This window comes from Lepus europaeus, chromosome 16 (assembly GCF_033115175.1).
Source record: "Lepus europaeus isolate LE1 chromosome 16, mLepTim1.pri, whole genome shotgun sequence".
NCBI classification, from domain to species: Eukaryota; Metazoa; Chordata; class Mammalia; order Lagomorpha; family Leporidae; genus Lepus; species Lepus europaeus.
Genome location: NC_084842.1, coordinates 54,229,054 through 54,250,398, shown reverse-complemented (window position 1 = coordinate 54,250,398; position 21,345 = coordinate 54,229,054). Strand labels below are relative to the sequence as shown.

Below are 21,345 nucleotides of genomic sequence, written 5' to 3'. Positions count from 1 at the left end.
ATTTTGATGTGCTGCTCTGTTCATTAAAACCTCTACAATGAAAGTATAGGGACTAAATTTTCTGTATGTGAGTGCTGCATACACTGATATGAAGCCCTGTACATCTGCTCAGCTTCTACCACTGCTAGAATATGGTTTTTGCTTTCACAATTATTTCTAACTGCCCTACTGCTTTTGGATCCATTTAACAAGAATTTCAAGGCCTAAACAAAATAATCTTATTGGCTATTCCTAGTTCATGGGTCACTAGCTGCTAGGGATCAGAGAGAGGGTATCACTGTCTGCTTTAGGATATGGTAAATAACTTCAACATAAGAAAGACGTTCAGATGCTTGGTGACTAAATAATGAAACTTCAAAAGAGGCCCTTCTTTTAAACTCATAAATTGGGTTAATATTTCTAGCAAAACTCTAAAAGAGTTTGGCTGGCCTTGACATGATCTTCTTCACCAATTGTACTATTATACCAAAATAATTGTTTTCCATTAAGTGTGCATTTCAATTAAAGTCATCATCTTTTACCCATAATTTATTCATGACATTATGGAAAAGTAAATAGCCTTCCCTAAAATCCCATTCCAGAGGATCTATTACAGCTGTGCTAAGTTCCCATTTACTGAGTAATTACTATATGCCAGGGCACTGGGCTGAGTAATTTATATGCAGCATGTTCTTTAGTCCTGATAAGGACCTTGCAAACTCTGACTCATTCAGTTCATTTTCTATGTGAAGAAAATGAGATTCAAAAAGCTATGTAAAAGGATCTCAATGTCACCCAGCTGTTTACATGCAAAGCAGTATCAGAACCTAGGATGGACTGATTTTTTCCTCCTCTTTCTGTGTCAAAGTCTGGGTTCAAGATATTTTCAAGACTCTGCATGACACATCAACAGTATAGAAGCCCACAAATCTTACCTTTATGAAAACTATTATTTTCATTATTTTATCTGAAAATATATATTTTGGTCAGCACCTTCATGAGTTGCTTGTGACTCAACATGGTTGGTTTTCTTTTTGAAAAAAAAAATTTAATAATAACAATTCCAGATTTCAACTTAAAAATGAAAACTGATTTGAAACTGTAGACCCTTGATTGTATCACAGAAATAGCACAGAACTACCATAGTCTTAAAAAAAAAAAAAAAAAAAAAAGAGGAGCAGCAGATTGTCAATGTGGTTTTACTGTTGGCGTTATTCATCTGGAGCCAGGATGGAGTAGGAAAGCATCTGTCATCGATGTTGCAAAGGCCACTGCCCTAGTTAAATTGTTGTGAACTGGGGCACTTGAGTCTCAGCAATTCAGGACTTTTATTTTCAGCACATGTCCCCAATCATTCCTGTAGAAATGAAGGCCATCTCTGGACTCCAAATGTGCCATTTACCCTTAGCACATAATCTGTAACTTTCATCCACCCAGAAGAAGACGGAAAAGTGAAAAACAAAATGTTTTATTCCCATACAAACAATTTTGAAAGCATTTTGAGGAAAAGGGAAAAGGAAAAAGTTTTCTGGGGTCTATTAAAGCAAAAAGATATGTTTCTACTTGTGTACACTGAATGTGTTCCCATCTGCTTTATCATTTACACTGTAACATAATCTACTGACCACAAACACATTACACAATTTGTTTAAAATTTTGAAAAAAAGCCCTCCATTTTATACAAATTCTTGTAATGCTGAAACTTCTTGGAATGGGGAAAATGAACTATATTTTGTGAATTTTTTCTATCCAAGTGGTAACTAGATCTGAAACTGCATAATTTATTTCAACTAGAGTTCAGAAATGGACTCAGAAGATGTATAGGTACCACTTTAACCTGTTAGCATTCTGAATTCTTTTATATTTTTACTGTTTTATAAGAAGGTGAAGCACATTACCCTAAATACTCTAAGCAGAATAAACAGTAGTCATGTTGTTATTAGGTACCAAACAGCATTAGGTACTGATTATTAGATCTGGAATCAAGCTTCCCTTGTCCAAATCCTAGTTATTGACTGAATAATCCTGGGAAAGTGGTTGAGCTTCTCTATAACTCAGTAGCTGTGAAATGGAGATGATGCTAACTGCTTTTCTTGAAATTTTTGTGAGGATTCAGTGAGTTAATATACACAAAAGTCCTAGCCCAAACCATAGGAAGTCCTCAGTAAATATCAAAATGGCAAAAACTTAAACATGTTTTGTCTTATGTCATGATTCTTCCAAAATATGTTATAGTTATCTAGCACTCAATCATCCAAATGAACTATTTATTTACCTCATTCCTGATTATTATGATTTTTTAATTGTTTCCAAGTTTTCACATGTATACATTTGCCTATCTTTCAGTTTTAATCTTTGAAAGCCTCTGGGATGATGTAAGTGATTTACACTTTTAAAAAATCACACAAGCTGCTGCATATAGAAAAGGCTGCTGGGAAGAAGGTATGGGGGCAAGAAACCAGTTATGTGACTGCTTCAGTCAGGCAAAAGAGGAGAGTGGCTTGGAGTAGCATTGGCAAAGAAGGGGTTCATGAGACATGGTCACATTTGGGAATATTTTGATGGTAGAGCCAAAATAATTGATTAACTAGATGTGGGCTGTCAAAGTAAGAATAACAAAGACTTGCTACCAGCTTGTAGATGGAGTTACTGGGTGACTTGTGTTTTTCATTAAAAAGATGAGGAAATTTGGAAGAGGCACAGAGGAGCAAGTGGGACAGTGTGGAAGGCAAGGGTTTAGTTTCAGAAAGCTATTTTTGCAACTATCATGAAATAAATAAATGGAGATATTAAGTATAAATGAGATGTGTATGGTAGAAGCTCATGGGAAAGTGTTACATGAAGATGAAAATATGGAGTTGTAGATTTTTTTTTTTTGGATGGGCAGAGTTAGACAGTGAGAGAGAGAGAAAGATCTTCCTTTTTCCGTTGGTTCACCCCCCAACTGGCCACTACGGCCGGTGCTGCGCCGATCCGAAGCCAGGAGCCAGGTGCTTCTCCTGGTCTCCCATGCGGGTGCAGGGCCTAAGGACCTGGGCCATCCTCCACTGCCTTCCTGGGCTATTTCAGAGAGCTGGACTGGAAGAGGAGCAACCGGGACAGAATCTAGTGCCCCAACCGATACTAGGACCCAGGGTGCCGGTGCCACAGGTGGAGGATTAGCCTAGTGAGCTGCGGCACAAGCCGAAGTTATAGATTTTTAAAGCCATGTATGTAATCAAGTGACCTCATTTAGTGATAAGTATTGCAGAAGAGATTGGATATCGAAAAAAGGAAAGAAGTCCAGCCAGACAGACTGAGAAAGAGCTGTCAGTGAGGTAACAGAAACATCTGAGAGCTTGTGACACTCCAGAAATCAAATGAAGAAGTTAGTACCTCACTTACCTCCCGGCTAGTGGAGGGAGGCTAATGAAGAGGCTAATCAAATAAATACCTCTGAGAGTTGAAGTAAAATGAAACTGAGAATTAAACTGTGGATATAGCAAGATGTGTTGTTGTTTCTTTGACCAAGGTGGCCTTGATCAACAGGGTGATGAAATATTGATGGACTGTAAGAAAGAGAGACTAGAAAGTGATAACATGGAGGCAGAGGCAACAGACAACTTTTTCAAGCATTTTTTCGCTATAAGAGGAACATAGAAATGAGCCATAGCTGGAGAATGATGTTAAATTGAAATATTTTTAAGATAGGAGATATGGAAATATGTTTATGTGCTGACATGGATAATAGGACTAGAGAAAATATTCATTATGTCAGAGAGGAGGTGACTATTGAGAAGGGAAAGGAATGACAAGAGATAAGGCAGAGTATGTATGTAGGTAAAGATGGAAGTAGGTTGGTAGATGGTGGGGAAATGAAATGAAGTACTTTTCTTCTAGATGTTTCTGGTTTTCTTTCTTTTTTTAAGATTTATTTATTTATTTGATAGAATTACACAGAGAAAGAGAGGCAGAGAGAGAGATCTTCCATTGGATGGTTCACTCCCCAGATGGCTGCAATGGTAGGAGCTGCGCTGACCTGAAGCTAGGAGCCAGGAGATTCTTCCAGGTCTCTCACGTGGGTGCAGGGGCTCAAGGACTTGGGCCATTTTCTACTGCCTTCCCAGGCCATAGCAGAGAGCTGGATCAGAAGTGGAGCAGCCAGGACTTGAACCAGTGCCCTTATGTAGCTTTAGCTGCTACACCACAATGGTTTTCAATAAAATAAGAATCAGTTAACACTGGGAAATGAAGAAGAAAAGAATGTTGGGGGTTTGAGCAGTGAAGAACTAGTGTAATGTAGCCATATAAGACAATATGAGAGATAATTTAGTAAAGAATATACAATTAGGGGCTGGTGTTGAGTGTAGGTTAAGCCACTGCTTGCAGTGCTAGATCCTATATGGGCTGTAGTTCAAGTCCTTGCTGATCCATTTCTAATCCAGCTCCCTGCTAGTGTGCCTGAAAAAGCAGCAGAAAAAAGCTCTAGTCCTTCAGACTTTGTAAGGAAATGGGATACCTGGAGGAAGCTCCTGGCTTCAGGCTTTGGCCTGGACCAGCCTTGGCCATTGTGGCTATTTGGAGTGTGGACCAGTGGATGGAAGACACCTCTCTCTCTCTCTCTCTCTCTCTCTCTCTCTGTATGTGTGCTTGTGTGTGTGTAACTCTACCTTTGAAATAAATGTCTTTTTAAAAAAGAATTTACAATTAGGATTTAAGTGTAGTAATTAGAAGCTATTCAAGATATAGTAACATGAAGGGGGGGGGGCATTTAAGCTACCCATTGAAAGACACCCATGTCCCACGTGCAAATGCCTGAGTTTGGTCCCCAGCTCCAGCTTGTGACTCCAGCTTCCTGCCAATGCAGACTGTGGGTGGCAGTGGTGATTGAGTTCCTACCACCCATATGGGATACCTGAATTGTATTCTTGGTTCCCAACTGTTGAAGGCATTTGAGGGGTGAACCAGTAGATGAGTGAACCAGTAGAGGGTCCTCTGTCCCCCTCTCTCAAGTAAATCAATCAACAAATATTAAGAACAAAAATACAATAATACAATTCAAGGCAAACAGTGGGTTCTCACTAGTAAGATGCATTTACTTGTGGAGAAAATGCTAAGGCTGTGGAAGATATATGCAAGGGAGAAATTATAGTAATGGATGATGGCATCTAGACCAAGTAAGTGGGGAAGTGGTGAGTCAGTGCATTATCCAAATGGAACCAAAGAGCAGTCACTAAAGTAAGTTAATCAAAATACAGGAGGTTCTTTGATTCTTTGGGTAAATAAAACCCCATAAATATACCTTTTTAACCCATGTACATACACCTTGAGCCATCATGAATATTTTTCAAAAGGCTTAGTATAGATTTAATTTAAACAGCAAGCATATGGTTTTCTTTATTTCTAATTTCTCAGAAAGTAGTGTCCATTAGTACAGCAACTACATACCTTTTATTTGTAATTATTTTAAAAAGTTTTACCACACCAAAATGAAAAACAAAACATCCTTCACACTGAACAAGCCATTAGAGCACCACCCTTAAGTGCTATTTTGTCTCTCTGCTTATTCTTGCAACAGCAGATACAGAAACTCTATCACCAAATTCGAATGCTGATTCATTTCCAGGATAATCTGAACATTAAACAAATAGAAAATTTCAACACCTTTTCAACACTCTTCAGAAAACTGTTAGGAGAGCAAAAAGTCCATAAAGTAAGGCACAAGGGTAGGCAATGAGAAGCTGCTGTCCTTCCATATCTAAGGCCGAAATGAAGATCTTAGAGGCTGAAAGACTACACCAGCCAATGATGACCAATGCTGACACGGTTCCAAAGATGCCCCTATAGCAAACACAAAAAAAGTGGTTGCCTTATATAGGTGAAAAGAAAGGAAATCATTGATTCAGAACTGCCTCTGAAATGTGCTTGGTACAATATTTATAACCATTTTATCCATTTGTAAAATGAATCATATGAATTCAAAAGGCCACAGCCAGTTAGAAATTTTTTGTGTCAAAACACCATAGAAGAGAAATACTGTAGACTCCAGTAAAACTAGGATTAATAAAAACAGAAATAATCATGTGCATTCACTGTCCTCTGTCAATGTTCATATCCCGACTTCTGACATTCCTATCTGTCACCGTAAATAGGGCCTTCTTTTATAGTGAACAATTTCCTTTCCCCGACCTTCTTTATGAATGGACCCACAAAATAAGAAAAGGCAGAGAAACCTATCACAGTGGCTAATATCTATTCCCAAGTCCATGTCCCAAGACTTTATCTGAGATGGGAAAGCCTAAAACTGCTCCAGTAGAGTGGAAAGCACATTTGTGTGTGCCTTCTCACCTCATCCCTTCAGAGCCATTTTTGTGTGTTTTATGGTATATGTGTTTTGTATTTTTTTGTTTTCTTGGTTTGTCCTGTTTTTGTTACAATGTTACAACAGATCTGAACAAATCTGTTGTAACATTGTAATAAAAACAGAACAAATTTGTTCAAATCTGTTGTAGCTTCAATAAGTAATATATGGAAACAATCAGCTCTTTGAGAACCAATAGTCGATGAGGTAGTTAAGTCTAGCCCCTTGGGAATAAAAAAAGGGGAGTATGAGTGATAAAGAATGCATTTCTTCTCAAGTGCGCAAATTGCAGTGCATTATTTAGAAAAACAAGACATAAGAGCTAGAGGATGTCTCAGGAGATATCTAGCACCCAGCTTTACCACGGTGCTGTGACAACAAACTGCCTATCAAAGTGGGTATCAGGTGAAGATCTCCCAACCCCTGGACCATGGTTGTTTCCAGCACCAACTGAGCTGCCTGCCTCCACCATGGCTTGATTCTGAAGTTGAGAACTGTGTTTATTGTTTGTGAGAATGACACAAATGTTTGCTGTTAACAACTGAACCAAAGCAAAAAAAATTCATACAATGTCTTACATTGTAATAACCCCAGAATATTAAAAAAATAATATATTCATTTGTTTAATTAATTTCTATTAGGAATAATGTAGAATTATTTAATTTACATGATTTTTCAACAAAATATAAAATTATATTTTAAATTATATTTAATTTGAATGAGACAGTAACAAGTTAATGATCATAGAGGTCAGATAACTTATTCTCTTTTAATATAACTTAAAATATCTCTAAATTATCCTTTCTAATTTCAGAATGAGAAAAGCCAGGGAAAAATTTCAGATTTATGCTGATTCTTCAAATCCTAGAGTTTTAGTTGCTATTTTCTTCACTAATATTATGAAGACACTTAAGATGCCACAGATGTCAATTTTATTGAAAATAATGTTTAACAATTAGAATTTTTAAACAATGGATCATGATAATAGTCTTCTGTGAAAGCATCTGACAAAGTAGACTCTGTGGTAATATGTCAGATTCTGTGCTAAACAACAGAGAAAATGGACCAGCTTGCTGTAGCATACAATATGAAGAATATGGAATTTTTCCATGGGAAAATAGTATAAATATAATTCAAATTATATTTATATATCCTGAGCATCCATTTCTTATCATGTTTTTCATTTTAAAATGTTGAGTACTTGCTAATAAAGAATTTAACTTAGAGTAACTCTAAGTTACTCTCCAAAATTCTACCTTAAAATATGAGGCCATTTTAAAACAAAGAACTATTTCTAACTAAATCTTCTTAATTTTTAATTTTTTTTTATTTGACAGATAGAGCTAGACATAGAGAGAGAGAGAGAGAGAGAGAGAGAGAGAGAGAGACAGAGAGAAAGGTCCTCCCTCTGCTGGCCCACCCCCAAAATGGCTGCCACGGCTGGAGTTATGCCAATCTGAAGCCAGGAGCCAGGTGCTTCCTCCCGGTCTCCCGAAAAAATTATTTATAATTATACAAAAACAATAAAGGCTTTTCCACGATATTTATCACTGGAATTGGTAAATTCTCTATATGATATCCTATCCAATGTAGCTTTAAAAACCTAAGACTTGGATCATCTGAGGAGAAAATGCTAAGGGTGACTCTATATTTAGAAGAATTAACACAGAAAGTAAATGTTTATTTCCAAGTGGGTTTAGAGAGCATGGCAGTTGACAGAGGGCTATATATTTATTCAGTGTCCCTAACCAATGTGGTAGTGACACACATGCCCTGGGAAAGTACCCAACGGAAACTTAAATCTGCTGTATCTTTAATGGTTTCCAGTTATACATAGGAACTGCCTAAGTGAAGCAAGAAAAAAAAATTTTTAAATCTGTATTGACTGAGCATATATGCTATAAAATTCTTGAGCATTCATATCCTCATCAGGATTCCTGGGAATTCTGTGCTGCAAGGAGCCCAGCTGAGAAAGAACAGTGGCTTCTAGCCTAGAAGGTAGAGTGCCTGGGAGCTGAAGCAATTTGTCAGTGTTCAGCAGGCACTTACTCTTCCAAAATTAAATAAGTGAATTTTCTGTGGTTGTTATATTACCCATCATAATAGTTCACATTGAAGAATGTGACAACTTAAGAAGTGCCAGTTTTACAGATAACTTGCCTTAATTTATTTTTTAAATCATTGGAATAGGAAGAGCACCTGAGCCAGAACTGACCTACTTTTCTGAATCTGTGCAGCTTTTAATAGTAATGGTTTCCCCAATTCCACTGCTGAAACGATCAGAAAAAGCTTAACTTTTGCACAGGTGTGGCAAGCCTTAGTGATGACTATGCATGGGGGGTCAATCAGCTCATGCACTTACTGCAGCGAAAAGAAGATGGCACAGCTGGAAAGGATGACCATGGGCAGCAGACAGTAACCCAGAACACTCGCCACACAGCCATATGACACTCCTGAAGAGCTCATCAGGTTCAATAAGGCGTGAATCCCAAGGCAGCCAATGGCACTCATACCATATACGTAACCAAATTGAACTTTTCCTGCCTGAAACAATGCAAAGAAAACAGATTTAATGGACACCAAATATTAAAAAGACATCAGAATAAAAGAGAACATTTATAGTCTACTGAGTGCTGTTCCTTATGTTTGGACTATCATCATCAGAAAGCTGGGGGATCAGATCCTGAAAGCAAACACCCCTGACTTTGTGATGGTACAAGCATGCCACAGAGAAGAGGAATTATTGCCAGATTTATACTATTTAATCATAGATTGTCTATCAAGAGTACAAGGTATAAAGCAGAGTGTATTTGATGAATCACTGAATGAATGAAATAATGACTCAAACTCCAAGTTAGTCAGAGATTTACAAAATATATTACTAAGATTAGTAAGCATCTATGAGATTTACTGTCAGGTCCTATTCTAATTGTCCTACATGTGCTCATTTAATCCACATAAAAACCCTATGAAATAGGTACCATTATTTTATCAACTTCAAACATGAAGAAACTAAGGTGCAGAGGGGTAAAGTGACTTCCTCAAGATAATAAAATGCTAAGCAGTGTAGACTGGATTTCAATCCTGTCTCTAAAATTTAGGTCCTTAAACACGATAGGAGATAAAACAAGTCCTAAAATAACGAGACTTACTAAATTATATTTAACTCAGCGTATCCCAAATTTATTTGGCTACAGAATATTTTTCTTTTTGATAATGCTTATTACCAAGTTAACTGATCATACTTTATGAAATGCTGGTTTTTGTAAACCACTTGGCAACATAAAAAAAAAGCATAGCTAAAACTAGTGTTCAAGGTACACCACTAATCTTCCAAGGAGAATTTATAAAAATAATTACCAACAAGGTATTCACTGGGTGACCACGAACCCTAATAAATTAGTCACATCCTGCTATTAATTCAACATGGGATATTTTAATATTTGCTGCCCAAGAATGCCAAAGTTCCAGCAAGGAATACATTTGTCTTTTATATTTACACAAAGATGACTAAAACTTAGAGACTGAATAGGCTGACTCTGGTTTCCAAGGGAATTGTGGGAAAACAATGAAAGATCTGATAAATTTAGAATGAGAGAGAAGGAGAAAGCATTGTGTCTGTCATTTTTTTTCCTTCTCCACAGCTGTTATCCATTTAAAAGAGATATTTATTCAGCAACCAATTAAGGATAATGAATGTCATGACCATGCTAACATTCAAAATTGTCCACCTACTTTGACTTCTTGAGTTGGAGAGATTGGTCACTTCTAAGTTCTTTCACAAAATATTCCTGAGTTACCCCAGCAGGATTTTCTCCAGCATGATCATTGATAGGTTCTCATTGAATGTCACTTGCATTCTTTATTTTTAAAAGATTCATTTTATTTATTGGAAAGGCAGAGTTGCAAAGAAAGAGACAGAGAGTTCTTTCATTTATGGCTCACTCCCCAAATGACTGCAACAGCCAGGGCTGGGCCAGACCAAAGTCAACATCCAGGAGCTTCTTCCAGGTCACCCACATGGATGCAGGGGCCCAACTTCTTGGACCATCTTCCACTTCCTTCTCTGGCACATTAGCGAGAAGCTGGATCAGAAGTGCAACAGCAGGGACTTGAACCAGCACCCATGTTGGATGCCGGCCTTGCAGGCAGCAGCTTTACTTGCTATACCAAAATGCTGGCCTCATCTTTTGCATTCTTATGTCCATTTTATGAAATAATGCTGATCATGGATGTCGTTATGCATTGTTCTATTGGGTGGGTTTGCTTCACTTGGAAAGTACCAACGATTTCCAAACACTTTCATGTATTAGACATATATTCTACTTAATATTTTACTTGGATGGGATAATTCTGAGGTAGGGCTAACTGTAATGTAAAGGGAAACTTATACCTAACGGGCACATAACTGGATTTTCCTGGCCCTAAAAGGCAGTTTTATGAATGAGGTGGAGTAAATAGGGAGCCATGAAACTAATTTTGTAGTAAAATTATGCCTATCCCCACCAGTTATTGGCCTGTTTCTTTATGTCTTTCTGTTGTTAATTTGTCCAATTTAAGTTGCAATTTCATTTGCAGAAATCACCACCATTTAGAAATTATTTCAAATTTGACTATGATTGAAATAGAAAACAAATATGTCATTTTGTTAATCTCTGAATTTTTCAATATCCTCCCTATACCACCATCATGGCCATATCTTGACTCAAAATAATTAGTATTTCTCTGATTATACTTTTATATTGGCTATGTATGTTGCTTTTTCAGATCATAAACATAGTCCTATCAAAAATTAAATGGAGTAATAGCTTTAAACCACTTATATTCTTGGTGTTGGGGTTGAAAATAATTTGGGGGAAAAAAAAATAAGTGAAACTAAATTGATGAGGGCTTATACCTGACTTTTCTGATTTGCTTCCTGAAGCCTGAAGAAAGTCCACTAAAATGCATTGTGTTTTATGACAACCTAAATCATAAAGATGATGACTATGTGACTATGAATCTTACACCTCTGTAGATAATGAACAGATTAGATACAGGTTCTGAATTTTTACTTTCTCTAGTGAAATGCGGGTACCAGCCTATAAATCACCACTTACATTTTAGTTGTAAACATCCAGGGCAGAGTTAACCTATATTTAATGGATTCTGAGTTAAATGCTACTTCAATTAAAATCCAGTAGGAGATTTTGGAGGGTCTTATGTTGTATTTATCAGAATGAATTCTGAAGTTACCACATCTAATTCTAAAATTGCATACAAAATTTCAGAAAATACATTTTTCTTTTATTTCTCAAAATTTTAGAACCAAAATAAAGCTTAAGAACTATTCAAAGAAATGCCTTTTGTTTTGAAAAAAAAAAAAGAAAGAAATTAAGGCATCAAAATAGGAAGCCAAAGCAAGATCCCAGCTGGTGGCAGAGTTAGGGGAAGATCCAATTTTCTCACTTCTTTATTTATATTGTTTTGTACTTAAAATATCAGAGAGAATATTTAAATGGCTCCAACTAACACATCCAAGAGTGATCTTAATGGGATTAATGTATTTTTTAAGGCACAGTAACAGTAATATTTTCTATGGAAAATCAAACAGCTGATGTATTACAAATGATTTGAAAAAGAAAGATGAGTTAATATATTAAATTGATTGTTTCTGACTACTTGATTAATTGACATGGCCTTACTTAGCAGCATAATCTAAGATTATCAAATACTGTGACAAAGACAGAAGAAGGGAAGCTAAAGACTAAATTAAAACTCTAGTAGATATAGTGTTTGATTTACAGAGTATTAGTATGTGCTGTAGAACAAAGACAAAAATGTTATCATTAGATGCCATTGTATTGGATAAAGATGATGTTATTACTGGCCATATTACCAAACAGAAACTATATTGCTATCAGTATTTTGATTGATGTTATATAATTAATCAATGAAAAGTGAAAATTTATTTAGTTGAAATACATCTTAAACTACTTTTTAAAAACTGTGGTTATGTTGAAATATAAATTATTCTCATGAGAAAGAATAGAAAACGGACTGAACAGACATTTTAAGAGCTTTTTGTAGAATCTGTAATTTCCTACATTATTTATCCTGCCAGGTTGATCTCATTGTAATTAATGAAACTGTACTTTTCAGGACAACTGGAACTTTTTCTCATCCTGTTTTTAGTGCATTGTCATCCCCTTCTTGTATATAAATCATAGACTTTTTTTTTCCATGTTTTCCTCCAAAACAATTAAAATGTTGCATTAAACCATGAGCTAGAAGGCATTCTTAATTTTATTTATGTGGAAATATGTTTTCTTTACCATTTTGGTGACTTGCTATTATAACTTCCAGATATAAAGAATGAAAGGGGCCTACACATGAGGCATATTGATAAAATCAGGGGAAAGCCTTCATTAAAAAGCAGAAATATAAAAATGTAAGAGAAAAAAATATAGGTTGAGTAAATAAATCATTGTTGCAAAGAAATTTAATTCTTAGTAGCCTCTTCAGACACAAGGAGACACAATTCATGCCTCACAAGATGTTAAAAATACTGTCAAGTATTTCTGTCATCACAGACAGCAGTGACCAAAGAGAAGTCAGGTGTCTAGTGCCACAAGGGACATTTAACATAAAACAGGATATGACCTGTGGGTCTCATGTTTTCCTAACCCATGTTTTCCTTCAAATATTCCAGGCTGACGATCTTTTTATTTATGTATTCACTTAATAGTTAATTAACTTTTTATGTATTTGAGAGGTAGAGAAGTTAGAGCTCCCATCCTCTGTTTCACTCTCCAAATGTCTGCAATCCAGATTTCTAATGTGGTTGGCAGGGACCCAAATTCCCTGAGCTTTTCCCTGCTATATTCCCTGTTGTGTACTGTGGGAAATGGGAGTAAAGAGGCAGTGTTCCAACCCAAGTACCACAGAGGATGTAGGCATCCTTCTTGTCATCCTAACTTTAGACCAAATGCCTGCCTCGGACAGATGTCTTAAAAACAAGAAACATATAAGTGCTCCCTAGTTTTGTTGAAAATTTTACTTAGTGGTTTGACTCTTGCAATTATGTTTAAATGTTTTTAATCTGGTGTAATACATAATAGTAGCTTTTTTTGTCCCTATGATTCAATTAAATATGTCTCACTGAAAAAGATGGAAACACAAACTTAAAATTTTTCTCTATATTCTTAAAAAGCAACATACTTTCTTCTGAGTTTACAAAGACAGCTTCAAGTCTGACACTGGAAAGGCCAAGCATTAGCACTGAGTATTTGCTGTTAACACATTACCAGAAGCAGTGTGGCTCCCAGGGCTATGCAAAAAAGGATGGGCCCAGTGAGGTCTGTTTCATTCATGATGCTGCCATCTGCTGGCTTCAGTGGGTTTAACACCGTCAAGGTTTTTTGCCAAATGTGATCAAAATTGATTCCAAGTTCTGCAAAAAGAAAAATAATTAAACAAATATTAAAAATGAGTTTATTCTTTAATAAAATATTAATTTATATTATTCATTTACTTAGTATTTTCATGTTTTATTACAACTTCATAAACTAAACTCCTACACTTGATCTTAGCCAAAAGGCCAAGAAGCGATTAAACTGCTAATATATTAAAACTTCTGGGGCCAGCGCCATGGCTCACTTGGTTGATCCTCCGCCTGTGGCGCTGGCATCCCCATATGGGCGCTGGGTTCTAGTCCTGTTTGCTCCTCTTCCAGTCCAGCTCTCTGCTGTGGCCCAGGAGGGCAGTGGAGGATGGCCCAGGTGCTTGGGCCCCTGAACCTGCATGGGAGACCAGGAAGAAGCACCTGGCTTCTGGCTTCGGATCAGCGCAGCACCAGCCATAGCGGCTATTTGGGGAGTGAACCAACGGAAGGAAGACCTTTCTCTCTGTCTCTCTCTCTCTCTCACTGTCTATAACTCTACCTGTAAAATAAATTAAAAAAAAAAAGTATAAAAACAAACTAAAAAAAGTTGTTTCCAAACAATGAGCTAAAAGAAGTATTTTAAAGAAAGAATTTCAAAAAGGAAAAATTTTCCTAATTAATGCTGCAAATACCTAGTTAAAAATTGGGAAGTTGACACTATGTAGTAAAAAATAATATAGAAGTTAACAGATCAGAAGTCTCATCATGTTGCCATTGAGATGTTTCCTTTTCCTGTATTTTCACTTATTAGCACTTCTAAAATGTGGTCACATCAAGAATGGCATCAGTTTTCAAATTGAAGTACTAGCTAGACTAAAGAGATTGAGCTCAGGTCTGGGATTTAATTTCTACTTGCTTAATGAGAAGAGTGGTTTTACACTAAATGCCTGATACTCTGCAGAGGAGGAAGGAGAAGAGATTTTTCTGTAAGTAAAAGTAATCATGATGTGCAAGCACCTTTTCATAAGGTTAATGCACTATAAGGTTAAGTCAATGTATTCAAAGATTTCGTTCTGGAGACAAGTTAACCTTGCCTTTTTGAGTGATAGTGTTAGAATAAAATATCCAAAATCAATAGGTCAGTGTTTATGAATCCAACCTCATTTATAAATTGTTATTATTTTCCAATGCTTACTTTCCAAAGAATTCTGGCTGCCTCCCCCCATACCCCTCTGCTAGATTCTGCTTCTCTTGTAACATTTTTATAGAGAAAGATATTGAGCCATATGACATCCACTGAACATAAAAACAAATATCGACATCACATCAGTTTCTTTTCTTGCCATTCCTATAAAGATAAACTGTCATGGTAAAAAAGGACAACATCTAAGGGAGACAGTGCAATTTGATTATTTAGGAACCAGCAATCAAACTAGTTGCCTTGCTTCAACAATTTAAATAATTCAATAAAGAAGAAGAAGATGCTAGAAGAACAGACACTAACCTGCTGTAAGTGCATACATTTCAACTAAAATGAACTACTTTGGACCCCACCAAATTTACATGCACTGATCTTAGTGACATTCAATGAAGATGGTACTATTATTTTATTTCCATTTTATATATTAGATGGCTATGTTCTCAAGAGATTAACATGTCCAAAGTCACAGAGCCAATAATATAAAAATATAGGTTTCAACACTGAACAATCTGACTTGAGACCACATGTTTTTAACCTTATAATTGTGGTGGGGGTCAATGTACACCTAACCTCATAATGGTGTTTTGTTGTTGTTTTTATTTTATTAAAGTTTTTTATATAGATTTATTTAATTGAAAGACACAGTTATCAGAGAAGGAGAGGGAGGGATGGGGGAAGAGGGGGGATGGAGAGATCTGCTGGTTTCCTCCCCAACTGGTTGCAATGGCCAGGGTAGGCTAGGCCAAAGCCAGGGGCCAGGAGCTTCTTCCAGGTCTCCCACGTGGGAAGAGGAGCCCAGGCACTTGGGCCATCTTCTGCTGCTTTTCTCAGATGCATTAGCCAGGAGCTGGATGTAAGTGGAGCAGATGTTGCTTGAACCAGCACCCAATGCTGGTGTCACAGGTAGGGGTTTAACCTACTGCACCACAATTCCAGGCCCTATTATTTTTTTGGTTGAGCCCAATTCTCCCATGGGAAGGACTGTCTTCCTAAATTCATTTGTGTTTGGCATTCAATTTTCCTTCTCAGGATTCAGCAACCCTCTTTGGTCAGTTCAACTTCTTTTACAATGGCATGTATCACTAAAGTATCTTGCAAAGCTGCCATTGCATATATAGAATACAAGGTGGACTTTTAATGATCTACATGACATGGAGGGACCTTTCCTGAACAACGTAGAAATTTCAGAGGGTCAACCAGATACTTTATTAACTGGGAAAGAGTATTCCTTTACTCATTTAATGCTCAGGTTGGTATGTATTATTCTCAGCTTAAAAAGAATTTGATTAAATTAATAAAAGTAAGAGAATGACTTATATTTCAAATTCTCTATATCATCCATTGTACAAAGTGCATTTATATATGTCTTACTGGGCACACACTTGACAACGTACTCAGTTTACTAAGCTTATAATGAGGTTAGATCATCTAATATAATTTTTAAAAGAGGAACTTTAAAAATTGAGAAATGATGTGACTTACATTAATTTCACTGGAGGCTTATATTATTTTCAAACTTAAATTTTTTTTTTGACAGGCAGAGTTAGACAGTGAGAGAGAGAGAGACAGAGAGAAAGGTCTTCCATTTTCCGTTGGTTCACCCCCCAAATGGCCGCCACAGCTGGTGCGCTGTGGTTGGTGCGCTGCGCCCATCTGAAGCCTGGAGCCAGGTGCTTCCTCCTGGTCTCCCACGTGGGTGCAGGGCCCAAGCACTTGAGCCATCCTCCACTGCCTTCCCAGGCCACAGCAGAGAGCTGGACTGGAAGAGGGGCAACTGGGACAGAATCCGGCACCCCAACCGGGACTAGAACTCAGGGTGCCGGTGCCGTAGGCAGAGGATTAGCCAAGTGAGTCGCGGCACCGGCACAAACTTAAATTTTGACATCATGATCATATTGTATTATCAATATTTTCCACAATAAAATAGCATTTTATTCCAAACATCTTTGTCTTAAAAAAATCATTTCTGAAAAAACCCCAATGAAAAATTCTTTATGCAACACTATTAGTGATTTCACCCATTTGTTTGATGGCTTAATTAACTTCTGCACATGTTTCAACATTAAGTCATGAAATAGTGAACATAAAATCTAAATATTTTATAGGAACAAAAGATTTTATGTGCTTTATACAGAAGTATTTTGTATTCAAATTTATTATAAAGTATGTGAATGAGATTGTAAGTATTTGCTAATTGTAGATAGCCTAATATAACACCTTATTATGCAAATAAAAAAGATGAAACTGCAGTGAAATTTGCATGCAAAATTTATTGTTTTGCTGTCATCTAGTGGTAGTAAAGTATACGACACATATGCTATAAAAATGAGTTAAGAACTTTATTTTCTATCCAAATTGTGGCATTGGCCTTCTATATATAAACATCAAATTATGCTACAAATATAAGTAACTTTCTTCTGGTCTGACAGACTTGCTCTGACTTAACATAAAAATTGCACATTATCAAATAGCAAAAGTTATCAATCTTACATAAAACCAAACAAGAATTTTAGACTACAAAGCACTTAAGGGATAAATAAGAACATTTTGTGAAAGGAATAATCCCTATTACATGATTTTGTGAAACAAATGATCCTTATTATAGCTTCATAATTGTGTAGGCCATTTTTGTGTGTGCTAATAAAAACTAACAAATGTCAATTATCATCTCTCTCAGAAATGATGCTTATGGCTTTTTTTATATCTTTAGAAAAAACTTTATATTTGTAGTATGATCCAACTTTCATTTTTGACTACTCATAAATACATATACATTCGTTGAAAAATAGTATTTGATTTGATGTATGTATGTATAACCATAATATACACATATTCATAGGAATATAATAAAGCTAGAAAGAAATATATTAAATTATTAATGTTGGTCTTATCTTGGAGACAAGATTTGAAGTTATTTTTGTATCTTTATTTGTAGGTTTATATATCTTCTAAGCTCTGTAACAAATGGTAGACAACTGATAGTGCTTTTTTTTAAAAGCACAGATGCTGTTGGAATCAAGAAAAAGGTTTAACAAGAATAGCTGGCAACTTTCAGATATTTGTTAATTAAATAGGCAATACAGAATGAATTGGTTAAGCCAAACTGATCAAAAATATCTACTATAAAATTTTCTTTACTCTCCTTAGTGGTTTCACATCTTTTATATATATATATATTTTTAAATTTCCCTCCTGGTCATATGGATTTCTTCCTCTTCTTTTTATTTATTTATTTATTTATTTATTTTGACAGGCAGAGTGGATAGTGAGGGAGAGAGATAGAGAGAAAGGTCTTCCTTTTTGCCGTTGGTTCACCCTCCAATGGCCGCTGCGGCCAGCGCATCGTGCTGATCTGAAGCCAGGAGCCAGGTGCTTCTCCTGGTCTCCCTTGCGGGTGCAGGGCCCAAGCACTTGGGCCGTCCTCCACTGCCTTCCCGGGCCATAGCAGAGAGCTGGCCTGGAAGAGGGGCAACCGGGATAGAATCCGGCGCCCCAACCGGGACTAGAACCCGGTGTGCCGGCGCCGCAAGGCGGAGGATTAGCCTATTAAGCTACGGCGCCGGCCACACATCTTTTATATTTTTAAGGCAAAAGAAAAATAATGATTGGACTTTGAGTGGTTGTGTTCATATGAGGCAAACAAGGGTCTCTGATATAAGACTGGGAATTTCAACATATTCCTTTTCATTTGACTACATATAAAAGACTTGGAGCAATTACGCTGAATATTTCTGCTTGGCCCTCAAATTTAAACTAACTTGCATTTTTGTTTTTGAACACCTATAGTTGTAGCTTAATGATGGCATTGTTTAAGAGGAAAAGCAGCAGATACGGGGTACCGGGACACAGAAAAAAAAAAAAAAAATCTGAACATCTCTGAAATCCCCAAGGAGACTCCACAGGAAGGATGTCCCAGGTCTCCTTTGTACCAGCAGTGTGATCTCCTAGAATGCTATTCTTCCTCTCCCTGTCATGCCAAGCAAAGATGAGAGGGACTATATGAGCCAGGGGAGAGAAAAACTGACTTATCTCCATGTCAACAACTCACAATATTAATCTGAAGAACTCTGTTCCTGGGCAGACATAGCAGAAAATAAATAGACACTGTTAGGAAGTTCTTCATTAACCGGGGCTCCAGGGGTGGTTGTTTTAAAAGAATCACTCTGCAAAAGATGTCTTTGCTGTTGTCTAGAGATGCCAAGAGAATCTAAATTTAAGATTAGTGAAGAAACATTTATTAACTGCCACAATGTCACAGCAGTGGCACACAAGTGCTTCCGACTTTCCCCGCACCAACATACAAGAAACTTCCAGTGTTTTAAGAGTCTTGGTTTAGTATACTTGTTATATGTGGAACAATCATATATAAAACACAGACAGCAAGCTGGCAGCACACATTACAGCCAATTATTGCTATTATTCTTCGAGCTGTGCACACATTAATAAACTTCCTTAATTTACCTTCTAGCAAAGGAGGCTCTTCATCAAAACTGTCAATGTAAGGAGACTGTGAATAGTAATCGGAGTTGGATGCTGGCTGAAAAAACTGCCCTCCATAACCTGATGGCATGAGCATCTCAGAGGGAACAAATGAGGCAGGTTGGGGTTGTTCACTCACTTGTTGGCTAGAAAAAGAAAAACACAGATATTTATGTATCTGTAAAAGGGATATCATAACAAATCAAGGAAGAAAATCATAGTTTTCCTTTTATGAATTCATCTATCTTTATGACTGTTTTCCCATGAAGATATAGCTTGTTTGAAAGTTTTCTGTCCAAAAAAGTAAAATAACTGATAACTGGGCATGAAGAGACTTCTAGAAAAATGTTCAATATCAACAAGTAACAATTGAGCACATACAATGTGCTTCCCCACATATTTCCTCAGTTTAACCTCATAAGGTAAAAACTGTGTTTTTAATCCCATTTTACAGGAAAAGAAATACTGTCTCAATGATGTGCCCAGTACTATACAATAACACTGCAGGTGCTGGAATTTGAATTGAAGTTTGCTCAGCAGTGACCTGCACCCTGCACAATGCTCCTTTGTCACTTATCTTCCGGGTCAATCAGCAACACAATGCCCCTACAGAATCTGCAGAACCCACAGGTAAAGTTTATAATTGTAATAGCATAGTCAACTCACAGAAAAATAATACAAATCTGTAAACTAATGAGCATCCACAAAGAAATACACTTTGTAGTTCTGGCCATTCACAAATATTGCTGACTAAATTATCTTTAGGTACTTAGCTGTTATCTCCATCCCTCTTCTACTCCTCCATCCAGCAACACTGCTCCATCAGTAGTTTGTTCTTATTGTAATGGAGTGCAACATTAAAATTCTCCTACTACTTATTTTAGGAAGTAAATTTCTAAGATTTATTTAGTTGAAAGGCAAAGTGAAACACAGAGAGAGAGAGAGAGAGAGAGATAAAGAGAGAGAGACAGACAGACAAAGAGAGAAAGATCTTTCATCCACTTATTCAATCCCCAAGTATCCATAATGCCACAGCCGGGCCAAGCTGCTCCAACAAGTCTCCCAAGTAGGTAGCAGGAATTCAAGTACTCGGGCCAACATCTGTTGACTGGCAGGCACATTAGCAGGAAGCTGGATGGGAAGCAGAGGTGGGCTCCATCCCAGGCACTCCAGTTTAGGAAACGGGCCTCCCAAGTGGTAGCTTAACCTGTTATGCCACAACACCCAACCAAAAAAAAGTTAAAATTTAAAATATCAAAGAAACTTCAAAATCCTTTGTAAAAACTAACATGTTCATCTTTGATAACTGTCCAGGTTAAAGTTCTCTATCTTATAACTTTGTATACCTGACTATAATGTTTAATGTTATATTTCAATGAAAAAAATCCAAGCAATATTAAAATAATCATACTGATAGCTCACAGTCCCACACAGAACACTACAAATAACCCAGTTCTCATGTTTTATACATTTTCCCATCTAGCTTCTCATATTGTGAATCTACACTTAATAGTATGTCTTTTCTTCTCGTTTTTTACCATATGGAGCCAACTCTGGTTATGTAATAAGTTTTCCTACAGTCTTAGTAACACCTTCTATGCAATGCACTATATATTCATTAAAAACAAAATTCAGGGGTAGGGGACTGGGCATTTTATTACTTGCTCTATTAAGCCTGTAGCCCTGAATATTTAATCTATTAGTGCGATTACTGAGGCAGATTAATATACTAAATATTTAAGATGTTAAAATTATATCTATACTCCACAGAGTCATGGAGTTTTGTGTAGTATACAAAACAATATTCCTTTGTCTTGAATCATAAAGCATCTTAATTAGTTCTATGAATAGGAAAATACTAAAGTGTAATTATCTATAATTTGGCAAATTATTCCATATTAAATAGATGGCCAACTGAATTAGGCCTAAAAGTACTAAACTCTGGAAGGTGGCATATTAAGATTAGCTTTGTTGCCGGCGCCG

The 21,345-nt window shown here is 36.6% G+C and overlaps 1 protein-coding gene across 2 annotated transcripts in view; it reads right to left on the bottom strand.

Moving 5' to 3' along the window:
* Positions 1-5,054: 5,054 nt before the first annotated feature.
* The window catches only part of YIPF7 (Yip1 domain family member 7), a 45,145-nt gene continuing 28,854 nt past the window's right edge, over positions 5,055-21,345 (bottom strand). Inside the window, exons 4-7 of one of the 2 annotated variants that reach the window (XM_062213224.1) lie at positions 19,345-19,508; positions 13,606-13,751; positions 8,682-8,863; positions 5,055-5,799 (exon numbers count right to left, since the gene is read on the bottom strand). In XM_062213224.1, coding sequence (XP_062069208.1) covers positions 5,637-5,799; positions 8,682-8,863; positions 13,606-13,751; positions 19,345-19,508 — 655 coding nt within the window. In that variant the 3' untranslated portion in view covers positions 5,055-5,636. The remainder of the gene's footprint in view (positions 5,800-8,681; positions 8,864-13,605; positions 13,752-19,344; positions 19,509-21,345) is intronic. The other variant, XM_062213225.1, reaches the window with a different exon arrangement.